The sequence below is a fragment of the Leptonychotes weddellii genome, chromosome X (genome assembly GCF_054177405.1).
Source record: "Leptonychotes weddellii isolate Sample4059 chromosome X, ASM5417740v2, whole genome shotgun sequence".
NCBI lineage: Eukaryota > Metazoa > Chordata > Mammalia > Carnivora > Phocidae > Leptonychotes > Leptonychotes weddellii.
In genome coordinates this window covers 25,771,694-25,796,076 of record NC_138385.1, presented here as the reverse complement: position 1 = coordinate 25,796,076, position 24,383 = coordinate 25,771,694, and the positions used below count along the sequence as shown (strand labels likewise).

At 48.3% G+C, this 24,383-nt stretch overlaps 1 protein-coding gene and 1 pseudogene across 1 annotated transcript in view; both read left to right on the top strand.

Annotated features, from left to right (window-relative positions):
* The window catches only part of LOC115943648 (solute carrier family 25 member 43), a 38,796-nt gene that overhangs the window by 7,685 nt on the left and 6,728 nt on the right, over positions 1-24,383 (top strand). The window contains exons 2-3 of the mRNA XM_081808339.1: positions 135-376; positions 3,576-3,748. Of these exons, the coding sequence (XP_081664465.1) occupies positions 135-376; positions 3,576-3,748 (415 nt within the window). The remainder of the gene's footprint in view (positions 1-134; positions 377-3,575; positions 3,749-24,383) is intronic.
* LOC115943650 (U2 spliceosomal RNA) lies at positions 5,010-5,100 on the top strand (annotated as a pseudogene).

Genomic DNA, 24,383 nt, shown 5'->3' with positions numbered 1-24,383 from the left:
TAATACATTAGTGTAGTAATTTTTACCTTGTAAAACATTTCCAAATGCTGGGAGATATTGCAAGAAGTAGTATAGAACACTCTAGCACAATCCATAGCTGATTCTCTTGGGTTTTTCCTCCTTTTTTCTCCTAGGTTTGTCATACTATTCACGGATGACCTGGGCCATATTTCCCAGTGGAGCTCCATCATGGCTGGGAGTCTTGCAGGCATGGTTTCCACCATTGTGACATACCCTACAGACCTCATCAAAACCCGGTTGATTGTGCAGAACCTGCTGGAACCATCTTACAGAGGGATCCTCCATGCTTTTTCTACCATTTATCAACAGGAAGGGTTCTTAGCCCTGTATCGAGGGGTTTCCCTTACTATTCTAGGTAAGATGGAACTTTTCACCTTGTCCAAGGAAAGGTGGTGTTCTTTGATATAGATGAAGATTGTATACCTTTGTTTGTAACCAGTTAATTGAGGTTTTTTGAGGTCAAGGTCCTATGGATTCAATCCATGTAGAGCCAATTAGCTTCATTCTATTCCATAGCCGTATACCCCACTCCTAACTTTGGCCCGTCACATCCCAGGGAGGGGAGGAAGAGAGAGGGAAGGTGGCTCAGCTGAAACTGATAGGAGGAAGATAATCCCACACACCCCATCTGACTGTGGGAAGGAGACTGAGCATGCATACACACATGTGTGAGCATAACCAGGGTCGCAACTGTAGCTTCCATGGTCTCTGGAACCTTTGCCAGGGCTATACATGCATGAGTCACCAGAGTCCCCCCAGCTGCCAAACCCGGCAGACTCTCACCCGATATTGGACATTTGTTGCAGCATTTACTAAGACTGACCTCCCCTTCTTCTGGAAATCTGGCTTCTAGGACCCCACCAACTCCTGGATGTCTTTCCCAGCTCTCTGGCAGCTCTGTCTTATCTGGCTCATCTGATGCTGCTAGCCCCCCCCCCCACCACGTGTCACTGTTCCCCCGGGGCTCCTTCCTTGGCTTTCTTTTCACCTCTATCCCCTCCCCAGGTGGCCTCAGTTAAGCTCGTGACTTAACCAAGCATCATGATACTCTAAGGACTCCCGACATCAACTCTGTAACAACAGTGACTAACATTTATTGGTGGCTCGCTCTGTGCCCGGCACTGTGCTGTTGAAACTCGCATACGGTTTCTCACTTAAGCCTCAGCTTACAGACAGGGAAATAGATGCTTAGGGAAACGGAGAGGCTTGCCCAAGATCACATAGGGAGAAAGTGGAAGAACCTAGCGATGTGACCCCAGAGCCCTCTGTCTTAACCACTGACTGCTACCAATTCCCAATGGCAGGATGAATACCTGCTATTGGACACCTTCACCTGCTGCTCCCTGGGCGCATCCAGCTCAAGATTAAACCTGACGTCCTCGTTAGGCTCACACCTGCTCCTCCTGGGTTCCCTAAAGGATGTGACTGCCTGCCTTTCACCCAGTGGCCCAAGCTGGAAGAAACCTAGAACCGCTTCAGCTCCTCTCCTCTCTCCGCTGTGGCTTCCGTCACCAAGTACTGTCAGTTTGACCTCTCCACTGTCAGTCTGTCGCCCTCCATCTCCACCTCCTCTGCCCTCATCCTCATCCTTCCCGCAGACACTTACGAGAGGTTCCCACCGGGTCCCAGTCCCAGGCACTGCTGCCAGGGCCTGGGGACCCTCCGAAACTCAAGTCGGTCATTTCACCACCCCTCATTCCAGTGTCCTCCATTCCAGCCCTCCCTGACTCCTGAGCTACAGGGAAAGGCCCAAATTCTTTATGGCACACCATCAGATCCTTCAGACCTGGCCGCGGCCGACCCGTCCCACCTCACCTCCTGCCGTCCCTCTGCCGGCACTCATGCTCCAGCCATCCAGAAACACTTGCAATTTCCTGGAAACACCAGTCCCTTTGTACCTGCTGTTCCCTCTGCCTGGACTGCCTGTCCGCTCTCCCGGTGTCTGACGAACTCCTACTCAATCCTCAAGGCCCAGTGGGAACGTTCTCTCTTCTGTGAAGTCCTTCCTGATTCCCCTAGGCAAAATTAATCCCTCTGGTCCTCGTGTGCTTAAAGCACTTTGTATTGCCCCCCCCCCCCACCCTGCCCAGTTCTGGCACATATCAGCTGCCTGTCTCCTCCAGGAATTAGCCTACAGCTTTTTATATTCCCAGCACCCAGCATAGGGCCCAGCACATCACGTAAACTCCACAAATATTTTCCGAATGAAGGTAAATGGTGGGGGCTGGTACTTCATTTGTAATGTGTTTTTCTTCTTTTTTTTTTTAAAGATTTTATTTCTTTATTTGAGAGAGAAAGGGAAAGACAGCACATGCAAAGCGGGAGGGGAAGAGGCAGAGGGAGAAGCAGACTCTCCGCTGAGCAGAGAGCCCAACGTGGGGCTCCATCCCAGCACCCTAGGGTCATGACCTGAGCTGAGGGCAGACGCTTAACCGACAGAGCCACCCAGGCGCCCTGTAATGTGTTTATTAAATAGATATTACATTTTCCTAAAGACAAGCAACCCCACTGATGCTAGCCCCTCTTTTAAATCTTATTTTGAGGGAGAAATTTAGCCCCTCTGTAAACTTAAGATAGCTCCCAAAGTTTCTGGAAGTTTCTTGAAAGGGCCACCTACAGCACACCTGCTTGCCATCTTTTCCTGGGCCCTGATACTGCCACATCATTCCCCAAAGCAAGGTCAAGTGCCCTCCTTCACCAGTACAGTCTTGCTTTCTAGTTCGCACAGAATGTCTCCTTCTCAGCCAGAGACCAGTCCCTCCCAGCCTCCGAAACCTGACAAAGTGCCACTCGCTGACTTTCCTCTGTGGGAGTGACTTTTTTTTCCCCAAGATTTTTTTTTTTTAATCTTTTTTTTTTTATTTGACAGAGAGAGACACAGCGAGAGAGGGAACACAAGCAGGGGGAGTGGCAGAGGGAGAAGCAGGCTTCCCGCCGAGCAGGGAGCCCTATGTGGGGCTTGATCCCAGGACCCCGGGATCATGACCTGGGCCGAAGGCAGACGCTTAATGACTGAGCCACCCAGGCGCCCCCCCCCCAAGATTTTATTTTTTTAAAAATTTCTAACACGCAGAAAAGTTACAAGAATCGGAAACACCCGTATGCACACCATCCGGATGCTCCAGTTAACACGTGGCTTTATCATGTATGTGTCCATCCCTCCGGCCATTCATCAGTCCATCTTACACATTTCTGGATGACTTCCATGTAATTTGCAAACATCAATGCTCTTCACCCCTCGGCCATTCAACATGTGTCTCATGAACTAGAGTTCAATATTTGTTTGCAGTTCTTTGTAAAGTAAAATTTGCATACAGCAAAGTGCGCCAACCTTGAGTGAACCGTTTGATGCATTTTGACAAATAACACACCCCCTATCAAAATGGAGCACATTATCATCACCGAAGAAAAGTTGCTTCGGGCGGCTCTGGCTGGCATGCCTGTCAGGAGCTCGGAGCCAGTCCTGTTTACTTCACCCGGATTCCCCACAGGCATTTACCTTCTCGAGCCAGTAGCGCCCGAGACATCAGCAGCCTCTGGCCTTCTTTTTGCAGGTGCTCTCCCCTTCTCCGCTGGCTCCCTTCTAGTTTACATGAACCTGGAGAAACTCTGGAATGGACCCCGAGATCGGTTCTCTCCCCTCCAGAACTTCGCCAATGTCTGCCTGGCCGCTGCCGTAACCCAGACGCTCTCCTTTCCTTTCGACACGGTGAAGAGAAAGATGCAGGTGAGGAGCTCTTTGGGGGAATGGGGTGGGGAGGACATCAGGTAGGAGGAGTGCCTTGCTGTGCTTGCGGGCGGTAGCGACTGCAAAGAACAGTGACTCTGAGTGATGCCAGGTTTCCAGGGAGCTCACGAAGGCTCACACAAAAACGATGCCACCCCCCCCCCCACACACACACACAGACACACGGACACACACTCCATTGGCATTTCTGCTGCTAAACTCGGGGCTGCTGGCTCGAGCCCAAGCGGCCTCCCTGTTCCCATACTCTCTCTTTTAGGTCTTTGATGAAGTCTCCAGATGAAGCCCACTTTTCTTTCCTCTCTTCCTTAAAGCTGTCTCAGTGAGAGAGACTGGAAAGAACCAAAGTTGGCCAGGAACTACCGATCATAATTCAGTTGAATCCCATTTTAAATGATCAGTCCCAGCTGAGTCTGTTTGCTGTCTCTAACTCGTCCCTCTGCTGCCTCGGTTACCCCTGGCTTCTCCTTGCGGCTTTCTTGGCTAGGCTTGGGCCTCACCTTCCTCAGCACTAAAAAGTCTGAAAGGACCCATCTCAACCTATAAAGAAAAACTGCCTTCAGAATAATACACATCACAATGACCCCCCAGTTCTGCTGCCCCCATCCATCAGACTTCATCTGTCTGGGTTGTATTCGTTTCCTGTCTTTTGTCCAAACAAATAAATGATGGTCACATTATTGTAATTATAATGTAGGTGTAAGTTTAGCACCTGCTTAGTGCGCATCTATTCACAAAAACTATTATTCCTAATTTTTTTTAAAGGTTTTATTTATTTGAGAGATAGCAAGAGAGTGCACGAGTTGGGGGGAGGAGCAGAGGGAGAGGGAGAAGCAGGCTCCCCGCTGAGCAGAGAGCCCCATGCGGGGCTCCATCCCAGGACCTTGGGTTCATGACCTGAGCCATACATAGGCAGCCGCTTAACCAACTGAGCCACCCAGGTGCCCCCATTATTCCTAATTTTAAAAGTAATGTACATGTCGGGGCGCCTGGGTGGCTCAGTCGTTAAGCATCTGCCTTCGGCTCAGGTCATGATCCCAGGGTCCTGGGATCGAGCCCCACATCGGGCTCCCTGCTCCGCAGGGAAGCCTGCTTCTCCATCTCCCACTCCCCCTGCTTGTGTTCCCTCCCTCGCTATGTCTCTCTCTGTCAAATAAATAAAATCTTAAAAAAAAAAAAAAAAGTAATGTACATGTCATACCCTTAAAATGGTCAATTTTATGTTATGAATGTTTTTACCACAATCACTTCTCGGCCTTTTGGCTAAGATCAAGTGTAGTATGAATGTTTTTCCACAATAAAAAAAAGTAATGTACATAGATTATAGAATATTTGGGACACAGAAAAGTATAAAAAAGAAAATAATTACTTATAAACCCAACACCTATGCACTATGATTAATGGTTTTTCTGCATGTTTGAATGTGTGTGCATGTATATATATGTGTGTGTGCATAAATATATATGATACATGTATATGGAAGGGTTTTTTTTTAAGATTTTCTTTTTATTTATTTGACAGAGACAGTGAGAGAGAGGGAACACAAGCAGGGAGAGTGGGAGAGGGAGAAGCAGGCTTCCCGCGGAGTAGGGAGCCCGATGCAGGGCTCCATCCCAGGACCCCGGGACCATGACCTGAGCCAAAGGCAGACGACTAACAACTGAGCCACCCAGGCACCCCGAGAATACCTCTTTAAATTTTCACATACTATTCCACCATATAGGGATGCCTGGTTGGCTCAGTCGGTTAAGCGTCTGCCTTCGGCTCAGGTCATGATCTCGGGGTCCTGGGATGGAGCCCTGCATCAGGCTCCCTGCTCAGCGGGGAGCCTGCTTCTCCCTCTGCCCGCCACTCTCCCTGCTTGTGCTGTCTCCCTCTCTCTCTCTCTGACAAATAAATAAAATCTTAAAAAAATATATTCCACCATATTGGATGTCCCATAGATATTTTTTTAAAACAAAGATTTATTCTCGCAAAGTTCTGCTGGCTTGAATTTTAATATCAAGGTGTTGGCAGGGCCGGGACCCATTTGACGTTTGTAGGGGAGGATCCTTCCTCTTCTCTTCTAGCTTCTAGTTGCCCTAAACATCCCTTGGTTTGTGGCTGCAGAACTTCAATCTCTGCCTCCACTGTGCATTCAATAACAGTTTCTCAGTTTTCAAATACTTAGGCTATTTCTAATTCTTCAGTATGAGAATATTGCAGTGAAAACCCTTGTATTTTTTTCACATCTGTGATGGCCCCCTTCAGCTATATTCCTACAAATCGACTTACGGGTCACAAGATAAAAATAATTCTGGGACACCTGGGTGACTCAGTTAAGCATCTGACTTTTTCTTTTTAAGATTTTATTTATTTATTTGAGAGAGAGAGAGAGAGCACAAGAGGGGGGAGGGTCAGAGGGAGAAGCCGACTCTCTGCTGAGCGGGAAGCCTGATGTGGGGCTTGATCCTGGAACTCCAGGATCATGACCTGAGCCAAAGGCAGACGCTTAACCGACTGAGCCACCCAGGCACCCCAAGCATCTGACTCTTGATCTTAGCTCAGGTCCTGATCTCAGGGTCATGAGTTCGCCCAGTGTGGAACCTACTTAAAATAAATTTTAAAATAAAATTTAAAAAAGATAAAAATAATTCTGAGGCTCTTAATGAACTTTGCACTCCAGAAAGGTTGTAAGTTTACACTTGCACCAGCTGTGAGTGAGTGGTTCATCTCCTCAACAATCATCAGCAGTGATTACTATCACTTTTCAATTTTTTTTTTTTTTTAACCACAACACTCTACTATAAACCGGGGTAAGATACACTAGAAGTGGGTATTTGTAAGTAAACTTGATCATCTTTTCCCTGGTATGGAAACCTTCTCGTAATAGATACACAGAGCTTCAACAAGATGCTTTAAAATAAATGCAAAGTCATGGTGGTTATAAAAAAAAAAAAATCCCAAAGAGGTAATTGCATGGTTTTCATAAAATATGATCAGCATCCAATTATGAATAACATCACAAATACCATCCAAAGATGTAGGAAGTGAATTCTTAGGGTTGCGGCCAAAGTGTTATTTTACAGGCGTTAATAAACATAATACCTCGTCCACCCTATCTAAAAAAAAAAAAAAACTCGCTAGAACCGCAGGCTGCTTTTCAAAGAGAACGTGCAGTACTTCCTCTTGCCATTAGATGTCGCTGCAGTAAATGGAGCGTTTCTGAGCCCTCTGAGGGGCTTAGGCTGGCGGCCAGTGATCTCTGTCCAGTCAACATCCTCCTTAATCCCCGCTTGAAATACACCTTCAGTTTAGAGGACAAGGAGCCCGGAAACAGCAGGCTAACCCTAAATTCTGCTGTGGGTTTTTTTTCCTGCAAAGCACACAATCCAGCTTCTCCGAGAGAGCTTTAGTAGCCGTCTCCCCTCAACGGGAGCCGGCAAGGTTTGCCAGCAGAATTTATAACGAGGGAACTTTGCAGGGCAGCCAGGCTGCTCAGAACTGAGCACACTTAATGGAAATATTTGCATTCCCCTGGCTTTCCTCCTTGCGCTGCCCGTCAGGAAGCAAATCAATGTCAGGTGTCTGTTAGATAACCAGCTAGACGGGGAATCTTCCCAGCTCTCACACCGACTGGCCACTTTGTCTGAATGTTTCATTCTCCTAATACGCTTTTGTCCAGACACAAACACACACAGTCTGCCCATTTAACGCCACATCAGGTTGGGACTCTCTTAAACATTAATGACAATAATCAGAAGTCTTGTTTAACCAGCTGAGCCCTTCCTTCACCATGCTTCCACTCATTTTATTCCTTTCTCTTTTTCTTGCCCTGGTTCCTGGCTGGCACGCTAGAGAATGGAGAGGGAAATAAATTATGTATGTGCGTGTTTTGATGCAACGGTTTCTGGTGGGAAAGGGGTGCGGGTGGATCAGCCCTGTGCACAAATGGAATGAGGTGCCCCCCCACACACAGCTGGTGTGCTTTCTCGGACCCCGCTTTCACCGCGCTTCAGTGCCTCGTGGCTCAAGCTCTTTCAGGTATGGCCTGGGCTGTTCATCTTCATTATCTCCCACGCCTGGCCCAGAGCGTGGGCCTGAAATGGCAGCAGCGCTTAGTGTATTGAGAGCACCAGCGGGAAGGGTGAAATACTGATGGAGGTTAATTTGTCTGATTAATCTGCGGGCCCCAGCTAAGGACCAGGGAGTCCTGAGCAAAAGGTTCTCTGGACAGGTGCATGTGGAAGAGAGAGGGAGAAAAGCTGCTTTGAAACTCCAGGGAGCAGCCGAGAATGTGGGAGCCGTGGAGCCCCCGGTGGGCCCTCGGAGAGGATCAGGTGGGAAGCACCAGGCAGAAGCTTGGTGTCCCTGCCCCCACCCACACCCCGCAACTCTGGCACCCTCCCCTGTGGCCCATGTTAGGTGTCTCCATTTCATCAAATATAAAACCAAGTGTCCACCTGTTGCTCGCTACCCCAGGGGACTTTGACCCCATCAAGACTCACAAGGCAAGCAGGATTGGGCCAGGTCAGCATTTGAACTGAAAGTACATAAACTGAAGGACAAAGGTAGTATCCAAGGGGCACAGCTGACCGAGCAGAATACACACAGTCCCTGAGCGAAGAGAGGCCCCAGCCCTGTTCAAACAGAGATGCTTAACACCTCAGGCTGCCCTCGCCAGACTGGGCATCCTCCTGGTTTCTCATGCTCAACTCCACATCCTCAGCCCCGACCCAAAATTCTCACTGCCTGCTGCGCGGCACCATCTTGGCGAGCACCTCTACGCTGTCTCCTCTGACTTAATGTGTATCAAACTGACCTCTCCTTCCCCTGAAATTCGCTGCCCAGAGTTTTCGTTTCAGTACCATCGCCCCCACCACCCAGTCACCCAGGCTGGAAGGCCAGAATTTATCTTTGACTCTTCCTCTTGCCCCTCCCCCAGGCAACCTTGAGCCCAGTTGGTTCTTGGTGCCTACTCCTCCCACACTGGTCTTTCTTTGAGTCGCTGTCCCTGCCCTAATCTAGGACCTGTTAACTCCTAACCAGGCTATGGCAGCCATCCTCTCATTGGTCTCCAGGATTAATTCTAAAAGTGAACATAAGGAATGCCTGTGTGGCTTCGTCGGTTGAGTGTCTGCCTTCGGCTCAGGTCATGATCCTGGGGGCTGGGATCGAGCCCCGCATCGGGCTCCCTGCTCAGTGGGGAGTCTGCTTCTTCCTCTGCCTGCCGATTCCCCTACTTGTGCGTGCTCTCTCTGACAGATAAAATAAAGGTAAGATAAAATAAAAATAAATAAAAATGACCATAAGCATGGAGCACTAATGTACCAGGCACTGTGCTAAGTGCTTTATGCTCATTATCTCAAGGAATCCTTAAAACAACCCTACGAGGTGGGTACCATTCATATCAAGCCCAGTTTACAGATGAGAAAACAGAGGCACTGAAAGGGTCTGTAGCCTGCCCAAGTCCACCCGCCCAGTACCTGAGCTGAGATTTAAGACCGGGTAGCTTGTCTCCAAGGTCAGTACTCACTTCAGTCCCTCCAGCCCCGGCCCGTGGCTCCTGCCAGACTAATTTTCTTAAGATCGGCCTGTGTTCTGTCCTTCTGTATTGCCCCAAGAGAGTAAAGGCTGAGGCCCTGCCCCTTGGCCTGGCATGTGGCCCTTACCCACTTTGCCACCCTCGTTGCACAGAGGTCTTATATTAGTTGTTGCAAAATCAAATATATTAGTTGTTGCAAAATCAAACGCCAACAAGAACTTGGCAGTAACAGGAAGAAAAAAAAACGCCAGGAAACCGGCATTTCTGAGCCATCACAGGCTTTTGGCTTGCAAAGCATTCTGGAGAGCTAACTTGCTCTGTGCTTGCAAAGTGTGATTAGCATCTAAATACCGATAGCAGGAAGGAATAAAGCAGGCCAGTGGAGGCAAAGCAAGACCAGCTCCTCTTCTCCAAGGGTTGGATGCCATTTTGAAATGTGGGCCCAGTTTTTCAAGGGAGATGAAAATCCCGATTTTTATGTAAAATCTCCCAATTTTTCAATGTTGGCAAATACAAATTGTCGAATCTTGCGTGGGCTAACTAAAAGACGCCTTTTTATAAACTCTGCTCTATTCAAGCCTCCAATTCCGCCAAAACGATCTTCGTCCCCTCCCTCGCAGCCCCCTAAAGAATAAATGAGTGTATTTCACATTCCTGTCACCTCCACCTGGAGTATTTGTCTTCATCTTAAAGGCTCCACTGAGATTTGCCTCGGTGGCTGCCTCTTCTGACTGAAGGTAGCATATATCTGTTGGTTTTGTCTGATAAATGAGTTGGCTTTTTCCCCGCCCCCAAAACAACTATCCTATCCTGATGGATAAAGGCGGGTGTTTCGCCCTTGCAGAACCACAATGGGGGCATTCCAGACCACAGAGGAGGAGGGGACTGTGGGGCAAGAGAAGCCGAGTTAACTCACAATGTGCTCTATCAATATTTGCAGAGACTCTGTTTTCACTTTCACACACACACACACACACACACACACACACCCAGGGTATAGTTATTTTGTTGCAAGAGCTTTGTGGGTGAGTAATCCCTTTTAAATGATGCCTTTAGTCTAGAAGGGCCCTCTGAGCCAGCCAGTTTAATTTCCTTGGCCTTTCTCTACGTGCCCCACCTTCTCCAGTGTCCACACCATTGTCTCCACCCCGTCTCAGCACCACCCCCTTCTGAATGCCCATAGCTCACTCGCGCACTATGGCTCTCTTCTGGCTCACGTCACATGCTTCCTGGTGTTATAATCTTCGGTGCCACGATTCCCTTGATTCTGCAAGCTCTCTGCCTTTGGGAGGCATGGCTTACCCATTTGTATATCCCCACAGCACGTAGCCTCATGTAGCAGGCACTTGATACTTGTTAAAAAATAAATGAAGTTCAGGGCCGGCTTAGGAGATCTCACTGTCTGTGAGCACAGAATTGAACCTTAGCTGCTGTGGGGCGAGCTCCAAGTCCTGTGCTTATCCCTACCCATGGTGAAGGTAAGAACAGCCTTCCCCTCCCCCGGCCTGCTGCCCTAGGTAAACCTCTGCTAGTCCCCTCTCTCAAAGTGCCTCTCATCCTCGCTCTGATTCCGCACTATCTTCCTTCACCTACCTTAGCGGTCAGGTTCTGCGTCCTGCAGCCCAAATAGCTGTGCATATTTCAACATAGGCAAATAGGCGCAAAGGACAAAGGAAAACCATTTTGACACCATTTTGATGTACAGCCCCTCTTCACGGCAACCTCCCACTGCTTTGTATGGTGCCTACAAGTGCTTGACACATCACAGCATCATAGAATTTCTATTTGTTTTGTTTGTTGATTTCAGCAAAGGTGACCCAAGGTAAATGAATGGGGTCTAAATCTGTGCTCTCTTGCGATGGGGAGGCTTTCGTCATGAGTAAGGGTGGGGGCAAAATATGTCAGGAGGAGGGAATGAAAGGAAAGCCTTCCCTGGGATTGAGAAGTTACAAAAACCTGATCGTAACTACCATTTATTTGTCATTTAATATGGGCAAGGCAGTTTATTATCCCATTTCATCCTCTCTATCGACCCTATGGAATAAGTGCCGGTATTATTCCTATCTTCTAGATGAGGAAATGAGGCACAGAGAGGGTCAGTTACTTGCCCAACAGCCATAAAGCCAGTAAGTGGTGGAGCTGGGATTGAACACCTGTCTCTCCTACCTCCGGCCCCTGGAAGGAAGTACAGTGCCTTGCTCCTAGATGCTAGGTAATCAGTTCATTTCTTTCCGTTCCCTTGCCCTGGGTACAGGAGTAGAGGAAGAGAAAGGAGGAGACCAGACCTTGGCAATTGGGAGCTCTCAGGCTCAGTGCAAGAGGGGTTGGGGGAAAAAAAAAAAACCCAACAATAATGGGCAAGCTCAGAAATGGACAGGCAAGAGCCTGGCTTTGGTCAGGAAATGGTTAACTCAAATTAAAAGGGGGGGGCAGTCTTCAGAAAACCAGGGCCCACTTTTAGTCCCTGGCTGCCTGACAATGGAAGGCTGGAAGCCAGCAGATCGGAATGAGGAGCATAGATCATTCCGCAACCACGGCCCTCTGGCCGGCCACAAACTGACCATGGTTGTTGGAGGGCACTGGGAAGAAAACCTCACTGGCTCTCCGAGCCCCTGGGGAGAAGGCACAAAATCCCAGGAGGGAAAAGTAAATTATCACCACACCTCCTAAGAAGTGCTAACAGGTTTCAGGTTTTCTGCCTAGCTCAACATTTCTTGGTTGACATAGCATCTATTTTCAGTAGGGACAGAGCCCCGTTTTCCCAGCAGAGCCGCCTCACCTGTCCCGAAGTGCAAACACTGCTGAGTTCTAAGCTCTGGGGAGGGTGGGAGAGGATGGGAACATTACCTTTACTTTGTTGCAATTTCAACTCCTTGCGGTGTGCGGGCTTACTTTGGGATCTGGCCCCTCTGGGGACTAACCTCTGCCTCTGTCCATAGCATTGCCTTGGCAGTCTGCAAAAAAAGACACTTTTCGGATCCAGGTAGATGTCTGGACTTCCCTGAGGCCAGGTGGCTCTGTCGGAGCTTCGTTGTTTGGGTGTAGGGAAAGGAGAACTCTCCCCCTTGTGTTCCCAAAAGGTAGAGTGCCCTAAATACTTGAGGGATGGCAGTTGTTGATCATGGAAACAAGACTGTCCCTAGAGGACAGGCGAGGAGGGAGGAGGGAGGAGCCTGCCTAATTCCACTCTTGTAAAATCACTCCGTCCTTTTCTCCTGACCTGAGCTGGCTTACTCCTTCAAGTGATCAAGGCTGGGAAGCCAAATGGCCGACCCGTGCTAGGCAGGCTTCTCTGGGCTGCAGCCCAGCAGTAATAGCAGCTGGGATGGGAGCTGACTTCCCCCCCCCCCCGCCCCGCTCACCCACCCACCCCCTCCGCAATGGGGGTGAAGAAGGGGGTAGGGGAAAGGGAAAGAAAGGTCCCAGAAGAGGCCTGCTGTTAGCCAGGAGAGACAGTAGGTCCTGCTGAGGGACCCCCACCTCCCCCCAGCTGGCCTCAAGCCAGCTCGGAAACGCACGCAGCCCCGGTTGTCCCCTCCTTTCCTCGTGCTTGTTTGGTTTTGACAGCTGGGCTCATCAGAAAGCTCCAGCGGGCACAGGTGCTCGGCGGTCAAGGGCGGTGCGGTCAAGGATGGCGCGGTCAAGGGCGCGGGCTTCGCATGCCGGCCCTGCCCCTCCCCCGCCGCGTGAACCCGGGTGAGCTGCCCGGCCTCCCTGAGCCTCATCCTCCTCATCTGAAAACCAGGGGCGTGAGCGCCTTGCCTCCCTGGCACACGGGACGGAGCCCCGACGCGGCTTCACGCAGATACAGAGCTGGGCACGTGGCCGAGGTGCTAGTTCTATTGTTCCTGAAGCATCTCTTCAGAATCTAGGCATGGCTCCGGGGGCCTGATTAGAACCACAAAAGCCAGCCCAGGTGTGTTTCTGTGTTTTCCATGATTGCTAGAAGCACAAAGGAACTCTAGCTAGCCTCACAAAACCTCAAAGGACCCTCGATCTCTATAGATAATGCTGAGCCGGGAAGGGAGGGGAGCTCATTATTCATCCGTTCGGTGAGCTGAACAGGCACTTAGCTAGAGGCCACCCCTTGCAAGCACTGCCCAAATCTGTATCTTGCCAGCCTCCTGAAAATGCCCGTGCGGTCTCTTCCCTGAGCCCCCCTCGAGGGGACACTAGAAGTGGGCGCTTCGGGGTTACTGCTGCTCTGTAAGCGGCTCCCCTGACCTTGGCCTGAACGGCTCCACTCGCCTCTCAACGGCTTCCTGCAGTTTGGTTTCCCCACCCGGCGTGCACACACGCCAGCCAGCTGTCTCCTCTCTCGCCCCAAGCACAACGCTAACCTGCGGGCCCTTGGCTCGCTTCCCCACCGTTACCGCTGCCGCGGGCTTCCTGAACCACGAGTTGGTCCGCAGGTCTGCTGAGAGGTGAGGCGTGTGCAGCCGCAGGGCTGGAGGGTGGCTGGCAGGCGGCCCATGCTGGGGACAGTCGCCCACACCCACGTGTGCAGACACCCCCACCTTGGAGCCAGGGCGCTTCCCAGCTATGCAAGGACAGCTCCTGGGGGTCTGGCTCTGCCAAGAGAAACTTGAGCCATGTGGTTCCCAGGACAGAAAGGTCCTTTTACCGGACGCCTGGGTGGCTCAGTCGTTAAGCGTCTGCCTTCGGCTCAGATCATAATCCCGGGGTCCTGGGATGGAGCCCGGAGTCGGGCTCCCTGCTCGGTGGGGAGTCTGCTTCTCCCTCTCCCACACCCCCTGCTCCAGCTCTCTCTCTCTCTCAAATAAATAAAATCTTTAAAAAAAAAAAAAAGAAAGAAAGGTCCTTTTACTCCAACACGATTGGCCTGTTTGACTATTGGGGATGGGCCAAAAGACAAGCTTCCTACCGCAACTGCCTCAGATGGTTTGGGAAGTGGGCAGCTTGGTCTTCAGGTTGTGTCTTACGCGTCTACGGAAGATAAAAGTTGTTTCCGATAACAATCGAGAGGTTCTGAGCTCCTTGTTTGCTCCAGCTAGAAGACTCCTCTTGTTTCCCTTTTCTTTCTTTTGTCTCTCCTCTTAAATACTCTTTTTTAAATTAAGACTTGATTTTTTCGAGCAGTTTTAGGTTCAGAGCAAAATTGAGAACGGTACAGAGATTTCCCATGCACCCCCAGCCCCCCCACACGCACAGTCTCCCCCACCAGAGGGGTAAAGTTTATCACAACTGACGAGTCTACACTAACACATCATTGTCACCCAAAGTCCATAGTTTACCTGAGGGTTCACTCGCGGTGTTGGACATGCTATGTATAATGATATATATCCATCATTCTAGTGTACAGAGGATTTTCACTAAATCCTCTGTGCTCTGCCTACTCATCGTCCCCCCAAACCCCTGCAAACACTGATCTTTTTACTGTCTCCATAGTTTTGCCTTTTCCAGAGTGTCCATATAGTTGGAATCATACAGTATATACACTTTTTTTCTCATTTTTAGAGTAAACTCTACCCCCAATGTGGGGCTCGAACTCACGATCCTGAGCTCAAGAGTCACATGCGCTACCGACTGAGCCAGCCAGGCGCCCCTCATTATATAGACTTTTCAGACATGCTTCTTTCACGTAGGAAGACACATTTAAGGTTTCTCCATGTCTTTTCATAGCTCGATGCCTTATTTTTTTTTCATGCTAAATAATATTTCATTGTCTGGATCTACTTTATTTCTCCATTCCCATACTGAAAGAGGCCATCTTGTTGCTTCCAAGCACTGGCAATTGTAAACAAAGCTGCTTTAAACATCCACGTGCAGGCTTTTGTGTGGACATAAGTTCTCAACTCCTTTAGGTAAATCCCAAGGTCTGATCTGATCAGTGCAATCGCTAGACCCTGTGGTAAGAGTATGTTTAGTTTTATGAGAGACCCCCAAACTGTCTTCCAAAGTGGCCGTACCATTTTGCATTCCCACCAGCAGTGAATGAAATCCACTCCGCATCCTCAGATGGCTCCAAAGCCTCAGCATCATTTTGTGGTGTCAGTGTTCTGGATTTTGGCCGTTCTAATATTGGCCATTCTAATACACTTGTAGCAGTATCTCATTGGTGCTTTAATTTGCATCTCCCTGATGACATGGGATAAGGAGCATCTTTTCATATGCTTATTTGCTACCCGTATATCTTCTCTGGTGAGCTGTTAAGGCCTTTGGCCCATTTTTTAATTGGGTTTTCTTATCGTTGAGTTTTTTTTTTTAAGGTTTTTTTTTTTTTTAAGATTATTTATTTATTTATTTGACAGAGACACAGCGAGAGAGGGAACACAAGCAGGGGGAGTGGCAGAGGGAGAAGCAGGCTTCCTGCAGAGCAGGGAGCCCGATGCGGGGCTCCATCCCAGGACGCTGGGATCATGACCTGAGCCGAAGGCAGACGCTTAAAGACTGAGCCACCCAGGTGCCCCTCTTATCGTTGAGTTTTAAGAGTTCTTTGTATATTTTGGATAATGGTCCTTAATCAGATGTGTCCTTTGCAGATATTTTCTCCCAGTCTGTGGCTTGTCTTCTCATTTTCTTTTAAAATTAAATTATTCTACCTTCTGCATAGGTAACGTAGGCATATGGTGGAAAATCCATAAGGTGCAAAGAGTATACGTTGAAAAGTAGGTCTTCCCCGACCTTTGTTCTCTGCAGACAGCACTTCCCAGTATCTTGTCTGAATCTTTCCAAAGATGGTCTATGCAGAGATACACATACACGTGCACATTCATGTTCTTTCCGTTTTTAGATCATCAGCTACATAGACTCTTCTGCACCGTTTTTTTTCCACCTCAAAATGTATCTTGGAGATGGCACCATATCAGTTAGATGGAGCCGCCACATATTTTTAAATGGTGACATAGTATTCCACGGTACGATGAACTCTTTCTTTAACTAGCCCCCTATTGGTGGACATTTAGATTATTTCCAATTTTCTGCTGTTACTAACAATGCCGCAACAAAAATCCTTGTAACACACACATCATTTCCCACATGGACAAATATATCTGGAGAATAAATTCCTAGAAATAGGATTGCTTTGGTCAAAGGGTGTATGAGTTTTACATCTTTAGAAATACTGTTGACTTATTTCAGTGCTCGTGGAAAGGATGAACAACCTAAAATGTTACCTCTTTTGGAAGGCCTCTGTGGACTTTTTCAGAGAAATAATCACGTGCTTTGCTTTGAAATATTTATCTTTCATTTTCATGTACTGCAGGTCTGTTCCTTCTTTCCTTCAATATGTCTTAAGCACATACTGTGTGCCAGGCATGTTGGTAGTTTTCGGGGATAAAACCACAAACACGACAGACACGGTCACTGCCCTCATGGGATTTCTGGTCCTGGAGGCGGGGTGGGGAGAATACACGTGGCAGAAATAATTATGCACTAAATCATTACAAACTGTGTCACGTACCCTGAAGGGGACGTACAGAGGGACCAAAAATATGGGGCACCTGGGTGGCTCAGTTGGTTAAGCGACTGCCTTCGGCTCAGGTCATGATCCTGGAGTCCCGGGATCAAGTCCCACATCGGGCTCCCTGCTCAGCAGGGAGTCTGCTTCTCCCTCTGACCCTCTTCCCTCTCGTGCTTTCTGTCTCTCATTCTCCCTCTCTCAAATAAATAAATGAAATCCTTAAAAAAAAAAAAATGTTTATTAGGCTCCTGACTTAGTCTGCAGGGTCTGAGAAGATGTCCCTGAGGAAGCGGTATGTATTCTTTTTTTTTTTAATATTTATTTATTTGAGAGAGAGAGAGCATGAGCGGGGGCGAGGGGGGGCAGAGGGAGAGGGAGAAGCAGACTGCTCGCTGAGTAGGGAGCCCGATGTGGGGCTCGATCCCAGGACCCTGAGATCATGACCTGAGCTGAAGGCAGTCACTTAACCAACCAACCAACCAACCAACAGCAATGTGTATTCTGATCACTCAGAGAGACTTAGCTGAGCAGAGAGGCAGGAAGGAGCATGGAGTAGGACCAGCAGTATGCATCAGAGGATGGTGGATTGGTGCCCTCACGAGGGGAGACACCAGAGAGATGATCTCTCTCACTCCACCGTGTGCAAACGAGGATGAGGGTTCTTTTTTTTTTTTTTTAAGATTTTATTTATTTATTTGAGAGAGAGATGAGAGAGCACACACAGAGGGAGAAGCAGGCTCCGCAATGAGCAGAGAGCCAGAAAGGAGCCAGAAAGGCCCTCAGGGCATCTAGTTCCAGTCTGCGTACTTGACATGGGAGGAAACCAAGGTTCAAAGAACTTCAGGAGCTGAGCAAGGTCGTCCAGATAGGGGCAGAGCCAGACCGAAGAGCTGGCTTCTCTGGGTCCTTCTAGATGGTGCCATGGCGCGTTCTGCGGCACGCCCGTCCTGGGAGCGGTGGGCCTGAACTAGAGAGTACGGGATAGTTGCTCGCGTTTATGTGGAGGGAAGTTGTAAGTTCAGGTCCTTGTGACTAGCAGCCTGACACGTTTTGTTTCTCTTTACTAGTAAGATACAGTTTGGGCAAATGGCAGTCTCACGCACCAGTCCAGTGGGTCAGTTTGGTCTTCAGTGTCCTTGTCTCTTCTCCAAGTTTAGATAATAAATAATAATGGCATTCATCATGACGGTTACTTTTGTAGCGCTTGCTATACGTTGAATGCTGTTTGAGACACTTTACATGTATTTCATTTAATCTTTTTTTTAATATTTTATTTATTTGACACAGAGAGAGACAACACAAGCGGGGGAAGGGGCAGAGAGAGAAGCAGGCTTCCCGCTGAGCAGGGAGCCCGATGCGGGACTCGATCCCAGGACCCTGGGATCATGACCTGAGCCGAAGGCAGACGCTTAACCCACTGAGCCACCCAGGCGCCCGGATTTCATTTAATCTTGACAGCACTCCTATAAGGTGGATATTCTGATTACCCCATTTTACAGATGAGGAAACTGAGGCTAGTGAGTGGCCCACATGCTGTCAGAGTCAGCACCCTGAGCTGCCTCGTGCAGTGGCTTGCCTGCAGCAGCAACCCTCAACCCTGTCCGCACGCCAGAATCATCTGGGGAGCTTGCCCCGAAACTGTTCATGTCCAGCCCTCACCCCGGGTCAGTTAAATCACAGTCTCTGGGGGTGGATCCCAATCCCGGATGGTTTTGAAAAACTTCCCCGGTTAGTCTCATATGCAGCTGAGGGTTGAGAAACACTGGTATGTGTCATTTGCATTCCTTCTTCCTTTGGGGGTATCTTTGTCTGGGCTGCAATCACAGAATACCATAGACCGGCTGGCTTGAACAACAGACACTTCTCACGGTTCTGGAAGCTGGGGAAGTCCGAGATCAAGGTGCCGGCAGACTGGGTGTCTGGTGAGAACCGTCTTCCAGGGGACACCTGTGTGGCTCAGTCGGTTGGGCGTCTGCCTTCGGCTCGGGTCCTGATCCCAGGGTCCTGGGATCGAGCCCCATGTCGGGCTCTCTGCTCATTGCGGAGCCTGCTTCTCCCTCTGTGCGTGCTCTCTCATCTCTCTCTCAAATAAATAAAATCTTAAAAAGAAAGAACCCTCATCCTGGTTTGCACACGGTGGAGTGAGAGAGATCATCTCTCTGGTGTCTCCCCTCGTGAGGGCACCAATCCCATCATGAAGGCTCCACCCTCATGACCTAATCACCTCCCAAAGGCCCCACCGCCACATACCATCACACGGGGGCTTCAACATAATGAATGTTGTGGGCACAGAAACATTGTCCATAGCAGGGGACAGCCAGGAATCTGTGCTTGCCTTTATAGTCCTTTAGTCTGACACGGATAGTGACATTTATTCAATAACACCATGAGTCCCGGGGCGTGTGGCTGGCTCAGTTGGTGAAGAGCGCTACTCTTGATCTCAGGGTCGTGGATTCGAGCCCCACGTTGGGTGTAGAGACTACTTAAAAAAAATTTTTTTTACTCTTTTAAAAAACTACCATGAGTTCCAGTTTTCGCCTAGAGAATTCATTCCGGGTTCACGCTGTGGTAGCCACATTCAGTAATGATTGTATAATAAGTGTGCCAAGGGCTAAGAGAGTATTCTCAGTCCTGGGTATCAGAAGACAGTGGAGCTGCCTGGGATAGAGCTTGATTCTGAGTCAAAGAGACCCAAATTCAAGTTGATGCTTTGTCTCATGTTCTGTGATTTTGGAGATTCATCCTTTCACAGACTCTATTTTGTCATCTGCAAAATAGGGCTGATAAGGTCATACTACCTATTTCACGAGGCTTTTGTGAGGATTAAATGAGATGTAGGTGTCACGGGCTCAGCATAATGCCTGACACCTAGCACTCGGGAAATATCACTCATTTTTTTGCTTCATGACCATCCATGTGGCTTATTTGAGCCTGATCACAAGAAAACAGTTGTATTTGGGAAATCTAATGGTTACCAGAGGGGAGGGTGAAGGGAGGGGGCATAGGTGATGGGGATGAAGGAGGGCACTTGTGATGAGCACCAGGTGATGGATGGAAGTGTTGAATCACTCTATCGTACACCTGAAACTAATATAACACCGTGTGTTAACTGGAATTTAAATAAAAACTTAAGGGGCGCCTGGGTGGCTCAGTTGGTTAAGCGACTGCCTTTGGCTCATGTCATGATCCCAGAGTCCTGGGATCGGGCTCCCTGCTCGGCGGGAAGCCTGCTTCTTCCTCTCCCACTCCCCCTGCTTGTGTTCCCTCTCACGCTGTCTCTCGCTCTCCCTCTCCCTGTCAATTAAATAAATAAATAAAATCTTTAAAAAAATAAATAAATAAAAACTTAAAGTAAAAAAATATATTAAAAATGGGCTGGAGAGGGCAGAGACTGGAGGTGTGCGGATGGGTTACGAAACCGTGTCAATCTCTTGCTCACGTTGAAAAGGTGAGCAGGGGCAGATCGTGTAGGGCTTATAACCTTCCAGTAGTGTGGCTAGAGCCAGCTCCTCTTGGCTCAGGAGAGCTGATTTTTTTTTTTAAGAGTTTATTTATTTATTTACTTACTTGAGAGAGAGGCAGAGCATGAGCATGAATGGGGGGAGGGGCAGAAGGAGGGGGAGAGAGAATCTCAATGCGGGGCTCGATCTCACGACCCTGAGATCATGACCTGAGCCTAAATCAAGAGTGGGTCGCTTAACCGACTGAATCACCCAGCTGCCCTGGGAAAGCTGATTGTTAAATGGCAGGAAATCCCGGAGCTGGTGGACCTCACAGTTGGTAGCTTGAAATCGGCCATGTGGGAGTATTGACACCATTGAAATTGGCAAATGCTACAACTCAAGGCTTTTTTTCTCCCCAGAGAATCAGTTGTTAAATATTTACCACTACAGCTTACAGGTAACGCTAAGAAATGTAGATTTTATTCTAAGTGTTCTATAAAGCCATTAAAATATTTTAAGCAGATGAGTAAAAAGATGTGATTTTTAAAAAAATCTCTGGCAAATTTTAGAGAATGGACTATAAAGGGGCCAGGCGAGGAGTCTCAAACTCTCTGTCCCAAGGAGACCAAAAGGGAGCTGCATAATGGTCCATAATGGTCAGCAACGATGATGGCTTGGCAGTGAAGGTAGAGTGAAGTAGACATTTGGAAGATGGTTAAGGTCCTAAGATTGAATATAGGTGGCCCTTGATTCATGACAAGTTGATTATAATTGCCCTGTTCTGTAACTCATGTAACTTGCTTAGTGTTTTTTTGTTTTAGTTGTGGTGGGGGGCACCGCACCAGGTTACAAAATGATGACCTTGACTCATGACTCAGGGCTTTTTTGTAGTTTTACTGGAAACCAGCAGAAGATAAATCAATCATATGATTTCATAACGGAATAAGAAGGTTAATTTTCTGCATGAACATAATCTCTTTTCATTATGTCAGTCTTACAGTAGCAGGAGGAACTTCAAGTCTTATGACTAGGCAAATTCTTTCTAAGGGGAGGGAAGCTTTCCTTTTTTTTTAAAAGATTTTTATTTATTTGACAGAGAGAGAGCAAGAGGAACACGAGCAGGGGGAGTGAGAGAGGGAGAAGCAAGCCTTCCTGCTGAGCAGGGAGCCCGATGCGGGGCTCGATCCCAGGATCCCGGGATCATGACCTGAGGCGAAGGCAGACGCCCAAAGACTGAGCCACCCAGGTGCCCCGGAAAGGAAGCTTTTAATACCTGTTTGGCAATGGTGCTTTATCAGCGGGGTGAGAAGGACAGGAGATCAGGTCGCAACAGTGTCCGGGGAAACATTTTAAAGTAAGACATTCACCGAAGACCCCTGACCATTTTGGCTCCTGAAACTCCAGGCTGGGAGACTCAGCTTGTCCATTTCATGTTTTATTTCTCATACTCTGGTATGTACTTGACTGTTTCTGTACCCCAAAAGGAAGGACTAACCCAGAGGTTCACCCTTCACCCTGATATAGGACTCTATATGGTTAAAGCATACAACGTTGATCCTTCCATGGGTCACTGGCTGGCTCAGTCAGTAGAGCGTGCAAACTTGATCTCGGGGTTGTGAGTTCGAGCCCCACATTGTATGTAGAGATTCCTTGAAAATAAAATCTTTAGGGGTGCCTAGATGGCTCCGTCGGTTTGAGTCTCTGCCCTCAGCTCAGGTCATGATCTCAGAGTCCTGGGATCGAGCCCCACATGGGGCTCCCTGCTCAGCGGGGAGTCTGCTTCTCCCTCTCCCTCTGCCCCTCCCCCCTTGTGCTTGTGCGCACTCTCTCTCTCAAATAAATAAAATCTTAAAAAAAATAAAAATAAAATCTTTTAAAGATTTTATTTATTTGACAGAGAGAGACACAGCGAGAGAGGGAACACAAGCAGGGAGAGTGGGGGAGGGAAAAGCAGGCTTCCCGCTGAGCAGGGAGCCCGATGCGGGGCTCGATCCCAGGACCCCGGGACCATGACCTGAGCCGAAGGCAGACGCCCAACGACTGAGCCACCCAGGTGCCCCAAATAAAATCTTTTTAAAAAAAGAATGTTGACCCTTCAAGCTGGATTAACGAGGAAAGATACAACAGTCTTTCATATATAAAATGAAGAACTGTGGAACCTTATTAATTTGCACGGCACTAAAATTATAATAGCAACCCAGGGTTCAGTAAGGAAATGAATAATATAAACAGCATATGAGGTATTATTCTCCCCGTTTTTGCAATGAGGAAATCGAAGTTCAGAGAAGTTAAGGAACTTGCTTACGATCACAGAGCTAATGAGTGGAAGAGACGAGGGTGCAAATCCAAGCCTGTGTGATGGTAAAATCCATGCACGTGACCTTGTGGTCCACGTAGGCCCAGAAAGTCTCTCTACTTCGCTGCCCTTCATTAATCCGGTTTCAGTCATATATAATAAAATGGAATATCATCCCAAAATTTCATAATTTAGGCTTCACTAATTTAAGCTACCCCCCCCCACATACACATACATACACATTGGAATTACTGACATTTTTCTGTATTGTTTATCGAATGCCCTTACGGTGGGGGTTCACGGGAGAGGCTAGAGTCTGACGAGAAAGAGAATGACTGTCCTTGCCAGGGCCATGCAGCAACAGGTGGCAGGGTGGGGTGTCCTGCGGGGGCACAAGCTAGGTAGGTGTCAGGTACATACAGCACATGTCATTTTACGTCTTGGAACCTAGAGACCAAGGTCAGGGAGTCACTGGGAAGCAGGGTCCCGGAAGGCAGACTGCAGCAGCCCAGGAGGCGGAGCACCTGGCTTTTGTCATTCTTGGTCACTCTTCCTCTCAAGATCTTGGGTTTCCATCTGTAAATGAAGTCATTGGATCAGAATATCTTTTTTTAAGGATCTTATTTTTAAGTAATCTCTACTCCCAATGTGGGACTCGAACTCACGACCAAGAGATCAAGCATCACATGCTCCGACCGAGCCAGCCAGGTGTCCCCATTGGACTGGAATATCTTTTTAGAACCTTCTTTTTTTAAGATTTTGTTTTTATTTATTTGACAGAGAGAGACATAGCGAGAGAGGGAACACAAGCAGGGGGAGTGGGAGAGGGAGAAGCAGGCTCCCCACTGAGCGGGGAGCCCGATGCGGGACTCGATCCCAGGACCCTGGGACCATGACCTGAGCCGAAGGCAGACCCTTAACCGACTGAGCCACCCAGGCGCCCCTGGACTGGAATATCTTTTTTCTTTTTTTTTAAAGATTTTATTTATTTATTTGAGAGAGAGAGAATGAGAGAGAGGAGGGGGAGAGGGAGAAGCAGACTCCCTGCCGAGCAGGGAGCCCGATGCGGGACTCGATCCCGGGACTCCAGGATCATGACCTGAGCCGAAGGCAGCCGCTTAACCAACTGAGCCACCCAGGCGCCCCTGGACTGGAATATCTTAAGGTCCCTTTCAGATCTGAGTCTGTGGTTTGGGGACTCAGGGTTATGGGGGCCTGGAGTCATGAGATCCAGGAACCAAACCGAGAGCAAGAAAGGGCCAGGCTTCGTGGTCAGAGACGACAAAAATCTATAGTCCACAAGGCCTGACCTTCTGGGTAGTTTGTTTCAGTGATTAAAATTGAGTTTTAGTGCTACTTCTCTAGTTGTAATTTATTCCTACGTTCTACAGAGTTTTATGGAGGATGGAGAGAAGAGAAGCTGAGTAAGACATAGTCCCCCCCCACCAGGCATCACAGTCTCCTGGAGGAAAGAACGTGAAACAACTAACTCACATGAAATAGAATAAAATGTGTCATTTACTAGCTGTATGACCTTGATCAAAGCCCTTAGCCTGTCGCCAAGCCTCAGTCTCCTCACCTGGAACAGGCACGTAAGCAGTCAATAAACGTCTAGTATTAGTAGCTGCAGTAGCAACATCATTACGGATATTTTGTACTCGGACACTATCACTTCTTAGTCAAATAGAACTATCTATACGCTGTTGTTGCGAAGAGAGAAGAAATCATTTGAAGTGTGAGCCTTGTTTTCTAAAAAGAGTCTATATCATTTTGTATAGGTTTTGACCCACCATTTTTATAATTCGTGCATAGCATTATGTCAAAATGCTTTTCAAATTCCAGACCACTCCTGTACTGAACATTCTCAACACAGCAACCAAAGTGCTCCTGTTAAAATATAAACTAGGCTCCGTCACTCTTCCTTTTTTTTT